Genomic DNA, 19676 nt, shown 5'->3' with positions numbered 1-19676 from the left:
CATTAAAGACTGATATTAAGTTCACACTAAGATCGTCAAACATTAAAAATGGTTATGGTTGAAAAGTATTAGATTTTGTATTTTACATAGACTGGTTTATGCTGTAATTCTTCTTTCTTAACTTACAAGAAAATGGTTGATTTATTTTTTTTTTTTCTTAGGCTTCCTGTCTGTCATGTTTTACATTTATCGTTACTTCAGCACCGACCTTTTTCAATATTTTTCATGGGAGATGCCGTTTGGTTATTTTTTGAGTTATTGACAATTATGCTTCACAAGCAGTGTTTAGTGATATTTGTCTTTTGCACATCAATACGTGGGAATTTTTCTGAAATGCTGTAGAAAAATTAGTTTTCTCACTTATGTTTTAATTTTTTAGAATGTATGAAATGTGTTGTTTAGCGACTTAATGCTGTGAGTGCCGAAAATATTATGCAGTTTTCTTGATTGTACTCTTAGTGTCGCTGTTTGCCTGTACTATTATCATCAGTAACACAATTCTTGTCTCCACCCTGTGGGTTGTGTATTTGCACAACGGTCGAGACCGTCGCGATCTTTACTCTGGTCCTTTGTCTCTGTTTCATATCATAGATTTTTTGTTGTTTTTGCATATTCTTTTCTAATTGTTTTGATATGCATGTTTCAAAAATGGATTTCCTTCGCTTCTGGGTTGGTGGATATATGTTTGGCTTTTTGTTCTTAATGATCATGGCACACGACGCTAATGGAGATGTGAGCTATTCAATTCCGGAGGAGATGAAGCGCGGATCTGTGATTGGAAATATAGCAAAAGATCTCGGGCTTTCTGTAAACAGACTGATATCTCGTAAGGCTCGCATTGACACTGAAGGTAACAGAAAACGATATTGTGAAATTAATCTGAATACGGGAGATCTTGCAGTTACGGATAGGATCGATAGAGAGGCACTTTGTAAAGAAAGACTTTCATGTGTACTAAATTTCGAGTTAGTACTAGAACATCCGTTGGAAATACATAATGTTGCAATACAAATCGAAGATATCAACGATAATTCACCGACATTTTCTAAAGACACAGTAAAGCTTGAGATAAGGGAGAGCGCTGATAAAGGCGCTCGGTTTCGTGTGAATGAGGCTCATGATGCAGACGTCGGAAATAACGGGATTCAAAGCTATTATATCAAAAAGAATGACAATTTTATTTTATCTGTTAATGCAAAGGCAGATGGTGGCAAAAATATCGAGTTAGTGTTGGATAAAGAGTTGGATCGTGAGCAGCAGAAAGAGGTGAATTTAATTCTTACTGCGGTTGATGGTGGTACTCCACCGAGATCAGGTACTGTAGCCATACACGTCACTGTGCTGGATGCTAATGATAATGCTCCAGTCTTTAGTCAGGCCGTCTATAAAGTCAGTCTGCCTGAAAATTCTCCTGTAGATACTGTAGTGGTTACAGTGAGCGCTACTGATGCTGACGAGGGACAAAACGGAGAAGTGACTTACGAATTTAGTCGTATATCTGGAATTGCGAAAGAGTTATTTGATCTAGATCATAAAAGCGGTGAAATTAAATTGAAAGGCCCTGTTGATTTTGAGGAGGAGGTGAAATATGAAATGTTTATTGAGGGAAAAGATGGCTCTGGACTTTCTTCGGACACTAAAATAATCATACAAATAGCTGATGTGAATGACAATGCCCCCATTGTAACAATTAAATCTTTGAATAGCCCTGTTCCTGAGAATGCGTCACCCGGTACAGAGGTTGGCATCATTAATGTGCAGGACAGAGACTCTGAGAATAACGGACAGGTGCGCTGCTCCATTCAGCAAAACCTCCCATTTAAACTCGTACCGTCAATCAAAAATTATTATTCTCTAGTGACCACAGGTGAATTAGACCGCGAGTTAGTGTCTGATTATAATATCACAATTACTGCTACTGACGAGGGAACTCCACCTTTATCTTCCACCAAGAATATTCACTTTACTGTAGCTGACGTAAATGATAATCCACCTGTATTTAAAGAGCAGAATTACAGAGCTCACGTGCACGAAAATAACAAACCGGGGGCATCTATTTGTTCAGTCACAGCTACAGATCCGGACTGGAGACAGAACGGCACTGTAGTTTATTCTCTGTTACCCTCTGATGTCAATGGCGCACCTGTTTCCTCGTTTTTATCCGTTAACGGAGACACCGGGATCATTCATGCCGTGAGATCGTTTGATTATGAGCAATTGAAAAGTTTTAAAGTGCTGGTGTTAGCCAGAGACAACGGTTCTCCTCCTCTGAGCAGTAACGTTACAGTAAGTGTCCTCATAACGGATGAGAATGACAACACCCCTCAGATATTATACCCTTCTTCGGACGGAAACTCCTTCATGACCGAAATGGTACCCAAAGCTGCGCCGGCGGGCTCCCTGGTGTCCAAGGTGATTGCAGTGGACGCGGATTCTGGGCAGAACGCGTGGCTCTCCTATCACATTATTAAAGCTAGTGATCCGGGACTTTTCACCATCGGTGCCCACAACGGAGAGATCAGGACACAGCGAGACCTTTCTGAATCTGACAGCATGAAACAGAATCTTGTTGTCTCTGTGAGAGATAACGGACAACCCATCCTATCTGCCACGTGCGCATTGTATTTACTTATATCTGATAACTTGGCTGAAGTTCCAGAACTGAAAGACATGTCTTATGACGAAAGCAATTCCAAACTCACTTTCTATTTGATCATCGCGCTGGTCTCCGTTTCCACTTTCTTCTTGACTTTTATCATCATCATCTTGGCCGTGAGGTTTTGTCGCAGGAGAAAGCCCAGACTGTTGTTTGACGGAGCTGTAGCCATTCCCAGCGCGTATCTCCCTCCAAACTACGCAGAGGTGGATGGCGTGGGAACTCTCCGCAGCGCTTACAATTATGACGCATACCTGACCACGGGCTCACGCACGAGTGATTTCAAGTTTGTCAGATCTTATAATGAAGGCACGATGACTCCTGACCTGACGCTGAAAAAGACTCAGTCTGCTGTAGGTGATCTTGACGGGCTGGATTCGAAAATTAGTGATTCGTTTCAGGTATGATTGATGGTTCTTTCCTCTTCGCATAATCTCTGATACTCTCTAAAAATGCTGGGTTATTTTCAAGCCAGCACTGGCTCTTTAAGCGACGAACCCAGCAGCTGGGTTACAGTTAACCCAAAAAATTTTATATTTGACCCAACAGTGTTGATAATATACCAGCATTTTTTTTAGAGTGTAGCTACATTTCCTTTTTTTTAAATGCACTTGCACATTTCGCTTTTCCCATAAAAAGTAAATTACTTTAGTTTAATTTGTATTCTTAATAGCACACTTAATAATCCTAAATAAAACTAGCAACCAAACTATAGTTTACTTTAGCCGTTTCCCAACTGTTGGTTATTTTAACCCATAAAATTGGGTTACTTTTACTAATCAGCCCGTTGGGTTAAAATTTAATGTTTTGCCATCAGATCGGTGTTAAAATGCACATATGCTCCGATTCACGATATTATATTTCCTTTGGTGTGTAAATGTGTATTAGTACATGTTAACGATACGCAAAATGCACAAACCCCAAAGTAATCGATGACATGACTTATCGTCTCCGACGTAAATCTCTTTTCTTGGACTACAACAAACACACGGATTGTAAGGAACAGTTTACTTCCTGGGATTAATCATGTAGTCAAGACCGACATTTTCATAATTCCTCCTCCCTCGGTCTCAGCCTGTAAGTTTACTCCTGTCAGCATTGCATTGTGAGTGAATCTTTCAAACATGGTAAGAAGCATCACATTTCCAGCTGACGTACAGATTTGCTGGCCAATCAGGGACACAGCGCTCTTCAAATCAACGAGTTTTGTACAAATGCGTGCGTTTCAGGAGGAGAGTGAAATCTGAAGCTACAAAAATGTACAGTATGTGGAAAATAATGTGTTTTTTGAACCATAAACCACGCAAACACATTGTATTATATCAAATACACAAAATAACATTGTTTTTAGCAATTAAATAGGTGCACTTTAAGCTGTCACCAAAATTTTACCAGTTCAAAAAGATTGAATATCCTGTTTTGTTTAGCTTTCCCCTTGTCGCTGTCCATGGTGCTGCACAGACAGACTCTCTTCTAGGCTGTTTTTGTTCTGTTTATTGTTGATCTACACAATACACATGCAGTTTGGCAACATATATAAAATTGTATCTGTGCTTGTTTCACGCTCCAGTAGAATGTTAGTTTAGTTTGACGTTTTAAGATCCTGACATCCATATGAAAACTGTTTCGTGCAGATTACACTTAATTATGTGAGAGCAGTGGCTTCTAAACCTGATGCTGAAGACTCAAAGCACTTTACATTTTGTTTTTGTATTTGCTTAAAGCTGATTCAAATTATAAGCTCTTTAGCAGAGAGAATAATCTTAATGCGTTCTTTAAGAAAAAACATACAAAATGTGCAATTCTATGGGTCCAGGTCCAGGATTAAAATCACTGTTAAAGCGTTAAATTGTTTGCAGTTTCTTAAAATAACTCATAGTGTCGCTGTTCACCAATGAAACCTTTGGTGTATATTGTGGTTTTCTCAACCCCGATTGTGATGTCATCTGTATTGCTTGCGCAACACAGTCTCACCCCATGGCGTCAATATTTGACGACACTTGACCATGCGTCAATATGTTGACGCGGAGGGTATACCTTTCGCGTCACTTTTTGACGAACTGGGGACTTCAATGCTATCAGGTACGCGAAATTCTCTTTCCTATTTTCTTACCATTTTCTACCATTTTCGCGTCGGTTTAGGGTTAGATTTACATAATGACATCCCTACCCAAACCTATCCCTAACCCCAATGTCAGGCGACAACTGTTTAATTTCGCGTACCTAATAGTATTGAAGTCCCCAGTTCGTCAAAAAGTGACGCGAAAGGTATACCCTCCGCGTCAACATATTGACGCATGGTCAAGTGTCGTCCTCCTTTATAGGAAATTGTCGTCGGTGACGGGTTACCTAAACTGCGTTTTTCCCCTCATGCTTTAATCTTGCATTCTGTTTCTTTTATGTATCGATTGTTTTTTATGGATTGTAGTGTAAACATTCTCTATGGATTTTAAAAGCATCAGCGTTATTGGTCAGATGTTTGGCTTTGTGTTTTTCGTGGTTATGGCGCACAGAGCTACTGGAGACGTGAGCTATTCTTTTCCAGAGGAGATGAAGCGCGGATCTGTGATTGGAAATATAGCCAAAGATCTCGGGCTCGATGTGAAAAGACTGTCATCTCGCAAGGCTCGTGTTGATATTGAAGTTAACGACAAACAATTTTGCGATATTAATCTGAATACTGGAGAACTGGTCGCGGCGGAGAGGATCGACAGAGAGGCGCTTTGTGAAAGGAAAGCTTCATGCGTTATAAAACAAGAGCTCGTGCTAGAGAATCCTTTGGAACTGCGTCGCTTCATTCTCAATATTCAGGACATCAACGATCATTCACCACAATTCAAAAAAGGTGTCATACAATTCGAAATACAAGAATCAGCAGTCAAAGGATCTCGTTACTTATTAGATGAGGCCCACGATCCGGACATTGGTGTAAACTCGGTGCAGTCATATACATTGCAAAACAATGATCACTTTATTTTGAATGTAGTTTCCCGTGAACATGGAAGGAAATATGGAGAGCTCGTGCTAAATAAAGAGTTGGATCGTGAGCAGCAGAAAGAGTTGGCTTTAATTCTCACTGCGGTTGATGGTGGGACTCCACCGAGATCAGGTACTGTAGCCATACACGTGACTGTGCTCGATGCTAATGATAATGCTCCTGTCTTTAGTCAGGCCGTCTATAAAGTGAATCTGCCTGAAAATTCTCCTGTAGATACTGTAGTGGTTACAGTGAGCGCTAATGATGCTGACGAGGGACAGAATGGAGCAGTAACATACGAGTTTGGTCATTTGTCTGATACCCATCTAAATACGTTTTCTCTTGATCCCGTGTCTGGTGAAATTAAACTAGCGGGATTCATTGATTATGAAAAAACTAATTCAGTTGAACTTCCGATTCGAGCTAACGACGGTCAAGGTTTGGCCACTTATTCTACTGTCCTTATTAATGTTGTTGATGCAAATGATAACGCTCCTGTTATAATAATTAAATCTCTAAATAGTCCCGTTCCGGAGAATGCCTCACCCGGTACAGAGGTTGGCATCATTAATGTGCAGGACAGAGACTCTGAGAATAACGGACAGGTGCGCTGCTCCATTCAGCAAAACGTCCCATTTAAACTCGTACCTTCAATCAAAAATTATTATTCTGTAGTGACCACAGGTGAATTAGACCGCGAGTTAGTGTCTGATTATAATATCACAATTACTGCTACTGACGAGGGCACTCCGCCTTTATCTTCCACTAAGAATATTCACTTTACTGTAGCTGACGTGAATGATAATCCACCTGTATTTGAAAAGCAGAATTACAGAGCTCACGTGCAAGAAAATAACAAACCGGGCGCATCTATTTGTTCAGTATCAGCTACAGACCCGGACTGGAGACAGAATGGCACTGTAGTTTATTCTCTGTTACCTTCTGAAGTCAACGGCGCACCGGTTTCCTCGTTTTTATCCGTCAACGGAGACACCGGGGTCATTCATGCCGTGAGGTCGTTTGATTACGAGCAGTTGAAAAGTTTTAAAGTGCTGGTGTTAGCCAGAGATAACGGTTCTCCTCCTCTGAGCAGTAACGTTACAGTGACTGTCTTAATAACGGATGAGAATGACAACACCCCTCAGATATTATACCCCTCTCCGGACGGAAACTCTTTCATGACCGAGATGATACCTAAAGTGGCGCAGGCGGGCTCCCTGGTGTCCAAGGTGATCGCCGTGGATGCGGATTCTGGACAGAACGCGTGGCTATCCTATCACATTATTAAAGCTAGTGATCCTGGACTTTTCACCATCGGTGTCCACAGCGGAGAGATCAGGACACAGCGAGACCTTTCTGATTCTGACAGCATGAAACAGAACCTTATTGTCTCTGTGAGAGATAACGGACAACCCACCTTATCTGCCACGTGCGCATTGTATTTACTTATATCTGATAACTTGGCTGAAGTTCCAGAACTGAAAGACATATCTCATGACGAGAGCAACTCCAAACTCACTTTTTATTTGATCATCGCGCTGGTGTCCGTTTCCACTTTCTTCTTCACATTTATTATCATCATCCTGGCTGTGAGGTTTTGTCGCAGGAGAAAGCCCAGACTTTTGTTTGATGGAGCTGTAGCCATTCCCAGCGCGTACCTACCTCCAAATTACGCAGAGGTGGAGGGCGCGGGAACGCTCCGCAGTGCTTACAATTATGACGCATATCTCACCACGGGCTCACGCACGAGTGATTTCAAGTTCGTCAGATCTTATAATGAAGGCACGATGACTGCTGACCTGACGCTGAAAAAGACTCAGTCTTCTGTAGATGATCTTGAGGGGCTTGATTCGAAAATTAGTGATTCATTTCAGGTAATATTAATGTTTTTTCTCTTTTGTATAATTTCTGATACACTCTAAAAATGCTGGATTATTTTCAACCCAGTACTGGGTCAAAAAGGGATGAGTTCAGCAGCTGGGTATAGCACACGTAATAATCCTGGGTTAAAAATAACCTATAGCAACCCAACTATAGATTATTTTAGCGCTTTTCTAACTGTTGGTTATTTGAACCCAAAAATGGGTTACTTTTACCCCGATTGGTTATAGTTTACCCAACAGTTGAGTTTACCATTTTCTAAAAAAAAATATATTATATTATTTTAATTCATAAAAATACTTAAAAACAGACAACATAAAAAATGTAAAGCATACAGAACTTTAAAAGAATACATTAAGCTCATATTATGTTTTCAGTGGGGGCAGGGGGAATTTTGAATAACGTGTTCACTTTTGACACAAAGTGGTCAGGTTAATTAGACAAAATGATTCATACAAGTTACATGTTTCAGACTAGTTTTGAACGAAGATGATGTTCAATAAAGCATGATAATAGTGTATAACAAAATAAATCACGATTCAGTTGGCATTACAGACTAACCATGACGAAGCTTGTGTTACAACCAGTTTAAGTACTAACAGCAGTTATATCACCATATGATTACGAGCCAGTGAACCACTTGTAATGCTATTTAGCACCTTTATTTTTTTAGAATTTACGTTTAATAGCCGTTCGTGTTGTGTCAACTGTCCTATTTTAACACGCATGCATTTTCTCATGCAACTCATTCTGGGTTGCTACATTAAATATAAAAATATTGTTTTATAAAAAATGTTTCTCCAAGTCAAGTAGTTGTCCTCGCTGAAAACCGTCCCATCCTGAAGCGATTTAAATCACCCGCATCATAATGATGCGTCATTGTTTCAACAGTTAGTAAAATGACCCAACCGGCATCCCAGCGAACTCTTTAACACAAAAACTACCCACTGATGAAAATTACCCAGTGAAATGACCCAACCGGCTTAACCCATCGATTTGGTTAGAACAATAGCTTAACGTTTTTAGAGTAAACTTTTACTTGTTTTGTGTAAGGCTTGCATCCCTGTGGTGTTTTTGGATTGATGACTTACTTTTGATAATATAGATAGCTTCTTTAGAGTTGTACTTTTTTGTTTATCAATTATTTAAAATCCAGGAGCATTTCTGCATATCTGAGGGTTTTTGTTCATCTTATTATCCAATTAAAAAAGTACAATTTGCACATATGTGAAAATGTTTTGATATGCTATGTTTTGTCATCAGATCTGTGTTAAGCTGTCAGCAAAACTTCACCAGTTCAAAAAGATTGAATATACTGTTTTGCTTAGCTTTTCCCTATGTCGCTGTCCATGGTGCTGCACAGAGAGAGTCTCTTGTTCTGTTTATTGTTCTGTTTATTGTTGATCTTCACGATACACATGCAGTTTGGCCACGTATATACAAATGTATATGTGTTTGTTTCACGCTCCAGTGGAATGTTAGTTTGACGTTAAAAGATCATGACATCCATATGAAAACTGTTTAGTCCAGATTCCACCACTTTATCCTGTGAGAGCAGTGGGTCCTAATCCTGATGCTAAAACCCCTCAGCACTGCACATTTAGGTTATGACCCCTTGCTTTACACGTGATTCAAATCATAAGCTCTTTAGAAGAAACGTTAATAATCTTAACTATATGTGTTCTACAAGAAAAACGTACAAAATATCCTGTGGGTCCCCATGACCATTAAAATCGTTGTTAAAGCATTAAATTGTTTGCAGTTTCTTAACTTAACTCATAGTGTCGCTGTTCACCATTGAAACCTTTGGTATATAATGTGGTTCTCTCAACCCCGATTGTGATGTCATAGGGCTTTGCAGCTCCTTCTTTATAGGAAATCGTCGGCGGTGACGGGTTACCTAAACTGCGTTTTCCCCCTCATGCTGTTAGCTTACATTCTGTTTCTTTTATGTGTCGAATGTTTTTTATGGATTGTAGTGTAAACATTCTCTATGGATTTTAAAAGCATCAGCGTTATTGGTCAGATGTTTGGCTTTGTGTTTTTCGTGCTTATTGCGCACAGCGCTACTGGAGACGTGAGCTATTCTTTTCCAGAGGAGATGAAGCGCGGATCTGTGATTGGAAATATAGCCAAAGATCTCGGGCTCGATGTGAAAAGACTGTCATCTCGTAAGGCTCGCATTGATATTGAAGTTAACGACAAACAATTTTGCGATATTAATCTGAATACTGGAGATCTGATCGTGGCGGAGAGAATCGACAGAGAGGCGCTTTGTGAAAGGAAAGCTTCATGCGTTATAAAACAAGAGCTCGTGCTAGAGAATCCTTTGGAGCTGCATCGCTTCATTCTTAATATTCAGGACATCAACGATCATTCACCACAATTCAAAGAAAGTGTAATAAATTTCGAAATAAGGGAATCGGCAGACAGAGGATTTCGTTACTTATTAGATGAGGCCCACGATCCGGATATTGGTGTAAACTCGGTGAAGTCATATATATTACAAAACAATGATCACTTTATTTTGAATGTAGTTTCTCGTGAACATGGAAGAAAATATGGAGAGCTCGTGCTGAATAAAGAATTGGATCGTGAGCAACAGAAAGAGGTGACTTTAATTCTTACTGCGGTTGATGGTGGGACTCCACCGAGATCAGGTACTGTAGCCATACACGTCACTGTGCTGGATGCTAATGATAATGCTCCAGTCTTTAGTCAGGCCGTCTATAAAGTGAATCTGCCTGAAAATTCTCCTGTAGATACTGTAGTGGTTACAGTGAGCGCTACTGATGCTGACGAGGGACAAAATGGAGTGGTGACTTATGAATTTGGTCATTTGTCGGATACCCATCTAAATACGTTTTCTCTGGATCCCGTGTCTGGTGAGATTAAACTAGCGGGATTCATTGATTATGAAAAGGCTAGTTCAGTTGAACTTCCGATTCGAGCTAAAGACGGTCAAGGTTTGGCCACTTATTCTACTGTCCTTATTAATGTTGTTGATGCCAATGATAACGTTCCTGTTATAATAATTAAATCTTTGAATAGTCCCGTTCCGGAGAATGCCTCACCCGGTACAGAAGTTGGCATCATTAACGTGCAGGACAGAGACTCTGAGAATAACGGACAGGTGCGCTGCTCCATTCAGCAAAACGTCCCATTTAAACTCGCACCTTCTATCAAAAATTATTATTCTTTAGTGACCACAGGTGAATTAGACCGCGAGTTAGTGTCTGATTATAATATCACAATTACTGCTACTGACGAGGGCACTCCGCCTTTATCTTCCACTAAGAATATTCACTTTACTGTAGCTGACGTCAATGATAATCCACCTGTATTTGAAAAGCAGAATTACAGAGCTCACGTGCAAGAAAATAACAAACCGGGCTCCTCTATTTGTTCAGTATCCGCTACAGACCCGGACTGGAGACAGAATGGCACTGTAGTTTATTCTCTGTTAGCTTCTGATGTCAACGGCTCACCGGTTTCCTCGTTTTTATCCGTCAACGGAGACACCGGGGTCATTCATGCCGTGAGGTCGTTTGATTACGAGCAGTTGCAAAGTTTTAAAGTGCTGGTGTTAGCCAGAGATAACGGTTCTCCTCCTCTGAGCAGTAACGTTACAGTGAGTGTCTCCATAACGGATGAAAATGACAACACCCCTCAGATATTATACCCCTCTCCGGACGGAAACTCCTTTATGACCGAGATGGTACCCAAAGCTGCGCAGGCGGGCTCCCTGGTGTCCAAGGTGATTGCCGTGGACGCGGATTCTGGACAGAACGCATGGCTTTCCTATCACATTATTAAAGCCAGTGATACGGGACTGTTCACCATCGGTGTCCACAGCGGAGAGATCAGGACACAGCGAGACCTTTCTGAATCTGACAGCATGAAACAAAACCTTATTGTCTCCGTGAGAGATAACGGACAGCCCTCTCTCTCTGCTACGTGCGCATTATATTTACTTATATCGGATAATTTGGCTGAAGTTCCAGAACTGAAAGACATGTCTCATGACGAAAGCAGCTCCAAACTCACTTTTTATTTGATCATCGCGCTGGTGTCCGTTTCCACTTTCTTCTTGACTTTTATCATCATCATCCTGGCCGTGAGGTTTTGTCGAAGGAGAAAGCCAAGACTGTTGTTTGGTGGAGCTGTAGCCATTCCCAGCGCGTATCTCCCTCCAAATTACGCAGAGGTGGAGGGCGCGGGAACTCTCCGCAGCGCTTACAATTATGACGCTTACCTGACTACGGGCTCGCGCACGAGTGATTTCAAGTTTGTCCGATCTTATAATGAGGGCACGCTGACTCCTGACCTGACGCTGAAAAAGACCCAGTCTGCAGTCAGTGATCTTAAGGGTCTTGATGAGGAAATGAAATATTCGTTCGAGGTAAGATCAGTGAAACTTTTTTAGTTTAGTTTTTCCTCCTTTCTTGTGGAGCATATGCTGAACATTTTTTGGAATATTTGTCCATCTACTATTCTGGTTAAAAGGGTCAGATGAAGTCTGCTGTGCCCTGGGCCTCAATCATAATTTCAGAAAATAGCTCATGAGTCTGTAAGGGATACTTGTTAAAAAAGTATAAATACTGTACATGCACTTTACTTAAACCCAACACTGGTTGAGATGGATTAATGACATTTTTTTCCACTGTATTGTAAAATGTTACATTTATGCTGCAATTATATGAATCCAAAAATGCAATAGTAATATCATAAAAATGCAAATGTAGTAGTGCTCCTTGTGCTGCAAAATGGTTAAAGAAAAACACCACAGTTTTTTAATATTTGACTATGTTCTTACCTCAATTTAGACAAATACCTTTTTCAATGCGTGCACTTAATCTTTGTACAGCATGTCATGAATGTGTTTGCATTTAGCCTAGCCCCATTCATTCCTTAGGATCCAAACGGATGAATTTAGAAGCCACCAAACACTTCCATGTTGTCTCTATTTAAAAACCGTTACGTATAGTTACACAAGTATGGTTGCACAAAATAAAACGTGGCAATTTTTTAAGCGGATAAAAAATTAGAACCATGTTGTATGGTGGAAGAGCACTTAGTCTGCACCACTTCGACCTTGGGTGCAGTACACATTCACGACACGCTGTACAAAGATTAAGTGCACACATTGAGAAAAGATAGGTATGTATTAATTTGTCTAAGTTGAGGTAAAAACATAGTAAAATAAATTTTGCTGCTAATACTTCACTTGCAAGTTCAACTCAAAACTTTGTTGTGGTGTATTTAGGGGAGTATTTCCATACCACGGTTGACATATCTAAGGACGTTCATCAAGAAGAAAGCGTTACTGAAGCCTTAGGGGCCTTCTGAAGCCTTTTGTAATAATAACCACACATATTATCGACACATAATCAGAGCAGAGTTCACATTATTCCAGCTATGTCACCTTGCACATTAAACTTTGCTCCGACACATGACTGTAATGTCTAACGTCTAATGTTATACATGATGCTTATGTTGAAAATGAATTTCAGTACGTAGCTCACAGCATAGGTGCCACAAATTGTTTTTGAATTTATTGTGCATTACAAATACAGCATCTACAAATGCAATACAAGACCAAACCAAGAGGGTGACATTGTATACAAATAAGGCCTAATTTCTTTGCAATTAAATCTTTAGATTCCTGTTTAGAATGTATATGTATCAACAAATTTTACAAATATTAAGATTTCTTTCAGTGTTGGGATATTGGGCAGCTGATGAACAGTGCCTGGTTTCCTAAAGACTTAGAGGTGGTTTCCCAGACAGGGATTTGACTAGTCCTAGAGTAATATATATTTAAGAGCTGTCCAAACTAAAAACAACTTGCACTGACATATCTTAATTTGTGCCTTTTGTTTGCCTCAAAATAATGTTTTTAGTAAGGCATGTTTGTTAAAACATTTCCTAATTAAAATGAGGCCTAGTCCTGGTTTAAAATATTCCCTATATAGAGTTCAAAATTGAGGACAAACAGTTCAGAATACTCAAAACATTTGTGGAAAAAAAAATTGAGTAAACCAACTCAATTTAGAAGTAAATATTATTTTTAATTTACAATTAATCCAAACTTAAAAGTTTATATTTCATTGTATTTAATATTTAATTACACTATACTTAAACTATTGTTTTACCTTAAGTAGTATCATTTATTTATTTATTTTTTTGTCCAAAGTTAAAAGTTTATATTTCATTGTATTTAATATTTAAGTACACTATACTTAAACTATTGTTTTACCTTAAGTAGTATCATTTATTTATTTATTTTTTCTTCACAAGTCACAGAAACAGACCATGTGACACATTTGCATGTAAGTGTAAAGAAACTTAGCTCAGTGCTGACATTTATTTCACACAGTTATTGTTTTTATGCACTGTAAAAATTACAGTATTACTGGCAGCTGTTTTCCTGTAATGTACTGTAGATTTAACTTGATGATATTTACTGGCCAGAGTTTGTTCAGAGTTAAATGAAACTAAAATAATAGTCTAATGCAAAGCATTCTGGGAACCCCAATCTAAAACAGAAAAATGTTGTTGCGGATTTCTGCTTCCCAGAATGCTTTGTTATTTAATAGTTTAAAGACAAAGACTTGTTAATGTTTAATGTTCATTTAACTTTGAACAAACGGTTGCCAGTAAATAAAATACATTTAAATCTACAGTAAGTTACTGGCAAACAGTTGCATGACTACAGCTATTTTTTACAGTGTGCTAAAAAAACACATATCTGACAGCCTAAGCACAGGCACTTCTGAACTCTTAAATTGCCAACATAAATTAATGTTTAACACTATCTTTTCTGAAAACCACATAAAATGTCACTTAATAAAAAAATGCTCTCGTAATGCTGGCTTATGCAAAGCATGCTGGGAACTGGAAATCCTCCTCAACCAGTTGTGTTGATTTAATGTAAATTTGAAGTTTCTTTGCTTAACTGGCAGATTGAATGTCATAAACCTCATCACAACCACCAAAAGTTTGTAATCATTTGCAGTGTTTGTTAAAACGAAGCTGTTTGAAATTACTCTCTTTGGAATTTATAAACAACATTATTAAGTTCCTTAGTTCTTTGACTCTTGTGGAACTCAAAGCGGTGAAATTGTTGAACACTCATAAAACTTTTAAGTTGAATACACTTTTTTCACTTGTTTGAATACAGTTCCCTCGTTTCAAATGAGTACATTGTACTGTTCGGGTTTACAGTGTGTTTTAATAGACCAGAGAATCTTGCTCCTCACATGAGAGTCCTTCAGGTGCTTTTGTGCAAAGCCCATATTGATGGAGGGCTGCAGTGATGGTTGTACGTCCGGAACTTTGTCCCATCTCACGGGATCTCTAAAGCTCAGTAAGAGTGACCTTCAGGTTCTTAGTCACCTCTCTTTTCAAGGCCCTTTTCCCCCGATTGCTCAGGTTTGCTAGGTGTCCAGCTGTTGAAAGAGTTCTGGTTGTGCCAAGCTTCCATTTGAGATCTATAGAGGGCACTGTGCTTTTAGAGCAGCAGTTTAGCTTCCCCAAGATCTGTGCCTAGTAATATTCCTGTCTCTGAGCTCTGCAAGCAGTTCCTTTCACCTCATGGCTTGGTTTTTGCTCTAGCATGCATTGTCGGCTGTGAGGCCTTTATTAGAGGGGTGTGCCTTTCCAAATCATGTCCAATACAACTAATTCACCATAGATGGACTCAAGTAAAAGTGTAGAAATGTCTTTGTAGTGATCAAAAGAAATGAGAGGCACCTGAACTAAACTCGCAAGGGTTGTTATCGCAAGGGGTCTAAATACATATGTAAATACTTGGGTATTTTTAACATTTTGTTTTCATACTTTCTGAATGCACTGTATAAGTTATCTAATGAGTTTCAGAGCTCAGCCAATTCAGATTTCTGGACAATTTATACAATTTCCAAACAGGTACAGGTGAGACAGACAATTCTATAAAGAGTATCCAGTTTTCTCGTTTTTGTTTTTGGCTTTTTGAAATACAGTTTTGATTAATACGTTTCTAATTTCATATTTTAATAACTCCCAACATAAGCTAAAGTTATCTTCAGATTAAGGTTTGTTAAATAAATGTTGAATCCTAGACATGCATTCACACAAGGACACGTGACATCAGGGTGTGATATGTAATGTGATTTGTAATCGTACACTTTTTGGATTCTTTTCTGCAGCATCCCCTTGTGAAAAAAAAGTGTGCTTAAGTGTACTTTTATAAAGTGTACTTATTACATAAATAATACACTTTAAGTATATACACTTAAGTGTGAATTAAATGCCATCTTTTCGGCGCACTGAATGCACATTAAGTGTAATTAATTTCACATATATCATATATTAAGTTGAAATAAAATGTAATAAGTTGCCATTAAGAGTGATTTTTTGGAACAACTTAATTGGTACTTTATTACAACTTTATATCTACTTTCATAATTGCTTCTAGTGTTTTTACAATATACTTAAAGTGCACTACACAATATAATGACATGAAATTAATGTGATTTAAAATGCAATTTAATGTCTGTTAACAATACTCTTAAGTGTGAATTGAATGCAATGGTTTCAGTGCACTGAATGCACATTAAGTGTAATTAATTTCACATATATCATATATTAAGTTGAAATAAAATGTAATAAGTTGCCATTAAGAGTGATTTTTTGGAACAACTTAATTGGTACTTTATTACAACTTTATATCTACTTTCATAATTGCTTCTAGTGTTTTTAAAATATACTTAAAGTGCACTGTTCAATCTACTGTCAAGCAATTAATGTGAAATTAAAAATAAGTTAATGTATATTAACAGTACACTTAATTACTCATTAAATGTAATGTTTCAAATACAAGTTTGCCAAATAAATTCAAATATATAAAATTAAATTCAATCAGTTGAACTGTGATTTCAGTGCATTGGAGTGATTTCAATGCATCTTTCTACAGTATGTACTTTAACTACTACTATTGTATGTGAAATATGGTTATGTACTTCTCAAAATACTGAAAAACAAATCTAGTAAATTAAATATGTATTCATTTTAGTTTAATGCATTGCAAACAAACAAAAACCACAATGCTTACACTGACAATAAAACAGTTTGGTAGTCAAATTATGAATCAGATTTTTTGTATTGCAAAAGTACATTTAATAAATTAATTATGAGTTGTATATGTCCAAACAAAAAAAAACTCATTTTAATATTGTTAAATTGGAATCAAACAAACAACTATCAATATTGAATAATTACATCCCTTAGAAAAAAATAAACTCAAAGTTATTATTTTTTAACATTTTAACAGACAACTAAAAAAGAACTGCATGAACTTTAAATTAACAAGTCTTTGGTAGGTCACATCAGTCTAATGATCATTTATTAAATGTGTTTAGAAATATTGCCATGAAAGTGTACTTTCTTTATGTAGCGGGTATTAACTCACTTACTTATGGACCAGGCATAATAATAAGATCAGAAGGGTGCACGGTGCGAAGGAGAAGGTAGCAGTGATAGTGAGCAACAAGCAGAGACAGAAGGTAAGTTGATTAATAAATTATTTTACTTTGAGTATTGAGAAACCTTTCTATTTCTTTCCTTAATCACAAAAAATAGTAACAACAATGAAAATACAATTAACTATATATACTATGGGTGCACGCTCTAAATTACTTCTCATTTACAGAAATCACAGTCACAATCAATGTACAAAGATGGTACAAATTATATATGTAACACACTGAAATCAGTATTCAAGTTCAAAGTTCTTATCAATTGGAGTATTGATCAGTCTTAAATTATCAGAATTGTGCTTCTGAAATGTTTCAGTTCAATAAAGTAAACAAACAAAATAAGAAAACAGTTTCTGAAATGTATCCTCTTACTTGTCTGAAGAAAAATATTTAAAATAGAAAATTGTCCTTCTAGATTCGTGATCCAATCAGGTCGAAATGGAAGCTCGCCATCAATTAGGAAAATCCAGCTCAAGGAATGTTCATACGAAAGGAAAAAACATTCAATATTGTCTATCAATAATGATTAACAATTGTACATACAGGAAACAAATAAAATACATAAGTGCCATCATCATAATAAATGACAATTTAGACAAATACCTGTCCATTCACGTGTTTCTCTCTCTTTTTGTCTTTCACAGGCACGTGCAACCAAAATGGCGTCAGCGAACAGCAGTGAACACAACGCACCATGTGGTTTTACATAATCACACTGCAATGAACAATCCAACCCATATAACATCACAATGTAACACCATTTTGTCTCGTATGGATTAAACAAATAAAATGATATGACATTTAAAGTGTTGACATTCGTTTTTATGGCTAATTATAACATTGGTAATTATAACAAACTCACCAGGTCAAAATGAAAGCTCAAAAAGTTCTCAATCCACACAATCACGCTGTATCATTGAATATATGCAAGTTAAATTCTGATTTCTTCAGTTTATATGAACTTAGGAGTCATATTTAATCAAATTAAACCCTCTCGCGTTAGATCGAGTGTCTCTGTCGCTCTGCATCTCTCCTCTGAACTGAGACGCGATCTGAAAGCAAAAAAGGGGCGGGGCTTACAATTAAACACTCCAATTGGTTTACTCATTTCAGATTTATAATTCAGATTGAATTATTCACATGTATTTCCTCATTTATAAAATAAATGAAGATGTATGAATAGTCTCTATTATTTTTAAGCACACTTTTAAAATAATAATATTTAATTATTTAACCAGGGTTACATTTAAGTAAAACTAAATTAGACAAAGTGCATTTTTAAAAGTGCACTTAAGTGTGTTTATAAATATTATGTTGAAAGTGTACTTTCTTTAAGTTAAGCTTAATTAGACATTAATACAAAGTGCATTTTTAAAAGTGTACTTAAGTGTGTTTATAAATATTATGATGAAAGTGTACTTACTATAAGTTAAAATTAATTAGATATTATTACAAAGTGCATTTTTAAAAAGTGTCCTTAAGTGTGTTAGTGAAATATTATGATGAAAGTTTACTTTATATAAGTTCAAATTAATTAGATATTATTACAAAGTGCATTTTTAAAAGTGCACTTAAGTGTGTTTATAAATTTTATAATGAAAGTGTACTTACTATAAGTTCAAATTAATTAGATATTATTACAAAGTGCATTTTTAAAAGTGCACTTAAGTGTGTTTATAAATATTATAATGAAAGTGTACTTACTATAAGTTCAAATTAATTAGATATTATTACAAAGTGCATTTTTAAAAAGTGTCCTTAAGTGTGTTAGTGAAATATTATGATGAAAGTGTACTTACTATAAGTTCAAATTAATTAGATATTATTACAAAGTGCATTTTTAAAAGTGCACTTAAGTGTGTTTATAAATATTATAATGAAAGTGTACTTACTATAAGTTCAAATTAATTAGATATTATTACAAAGTGCATTTTTAAAAGTGCACTTAAGTGTGTTTATAAATATTATGATGAAAGTGTACTTACTATAAGTTAAAATTAAATACATATTATTACAAAGTGCAGTTGTAAAAAGTGTACTTAAGTGTGTTAATAAATAGTGTCATTAAAGTGTATTCCATTTAAGTACGCTTAAGTGGTCTTTAATTTATATTATATTATATTATCAGCAAGTGCACTTCTCAAAAAGTATACTTTTATTATTTTAAGCACACAAAAAGTATGCTTTCAATACACTTAAGTACGCTAATTTTTCACAAGGGTCTTTAATTTTGGTTAAGAGCTGCGATTTCTCTCTTGAGTATCCGCAATAGTGCATTCCTCCTGATTTCATCCTAAACTTGTGTATCACTTACTGTTAGATTAAGCTGGTAAACGATGTCAGCTTCAGCATGGATAGCGAGGACCTCCCTGTTGTCTGCCTCTTTTCAGTTTGCATACATTTTTCGTCATGAATGTTTTATTTGTGTTTAAGGGTGTTTTCACATATAGTTCATTTTAAAAGAAGCAAACCCATGCAGTTCACTTAAGTGAACCAGAAAAGGAACTAGCCAAATGTGACCTCCTTTATTTGGTCCTCATTAGAACTGAATTGATCTCAAACCCTTTCCTGTTCACATTTCAACTTTATAAGAACTCAGACCCCCGCTTTCTGTGCAGCAGTTAATTTTGATGCATGTCAAAAC

At 37.0% G+C, this 19676-nt stretch overlaps 1 protein-coding gene and 1 long non-coding RNA gene across 8 annotated transcripts in view; one reads left to right on the top strand and one right to left on the bottom strand.

The window, feature by feature from the left end:
• LOC135760957 (protocadherin gamma-A11-like) overlaps nucleotides 1-19676 on the top strand; it is a 162067-nt gene that overhangs the window by 21808 nt on the left and 120583 nt on the right. Inside the window, exon 1 of one of the 7 annotated variants that reach the window (XM_065275020.2) lies at nucleotides 555-3057. The exons of 4 other annotated variants lie outside the window; for them this stretch is intronic. In XM_065275020.2, the coding sequence (XP_065131092.1) occupies nucleotides 634-3057 (2424 nt within the window). In that variant the 5' untranslated portion in view covers nucleotides 555-633. Of the gene's footprint in view, nucleotides 1-554; nucleotides 3058-4993; nucleotides 7508-9377; nucleotides 11917-19676 lie in introns of those variants that run through there. 2 more of the 7 variants (XM_065275044.2, XM_065275038.2) reach the window with 2 other exon arrangements.
• On the bottom strand, nucleotides 17065-18115 carry LOC135752398 (uncharacterized). Its single transcript, XR_010533142.2, has 2 exons — nucleotides 17895-18115; nucleotides 17065-17747 (listed from the first exon to the last, which is right to left on the bottom strand). It is a non-coding gene; the product is annotated as an uncharacterized lncRNA (long non-coding RNA).

The sequence above is a fragment of the Paramisgurnus dabryanus genome, chromosome 16 (genome assembly GCF_030506205.2).
Source record: "Paramisgurnus dabryanus chromosome 16, PD_genome_1.1, whole genome shotgun sequence".
Taxonomy (NCBI): Eukaryota; Metazoa; Chordata; class Actinopteri; order Cypriniformes; family Cobitidae; genus Paramisgurnus; species Paramisgurnus dabryanus.
This window is presented reverse-complemented; position numbering and strand designations above follow the sequence as displayed.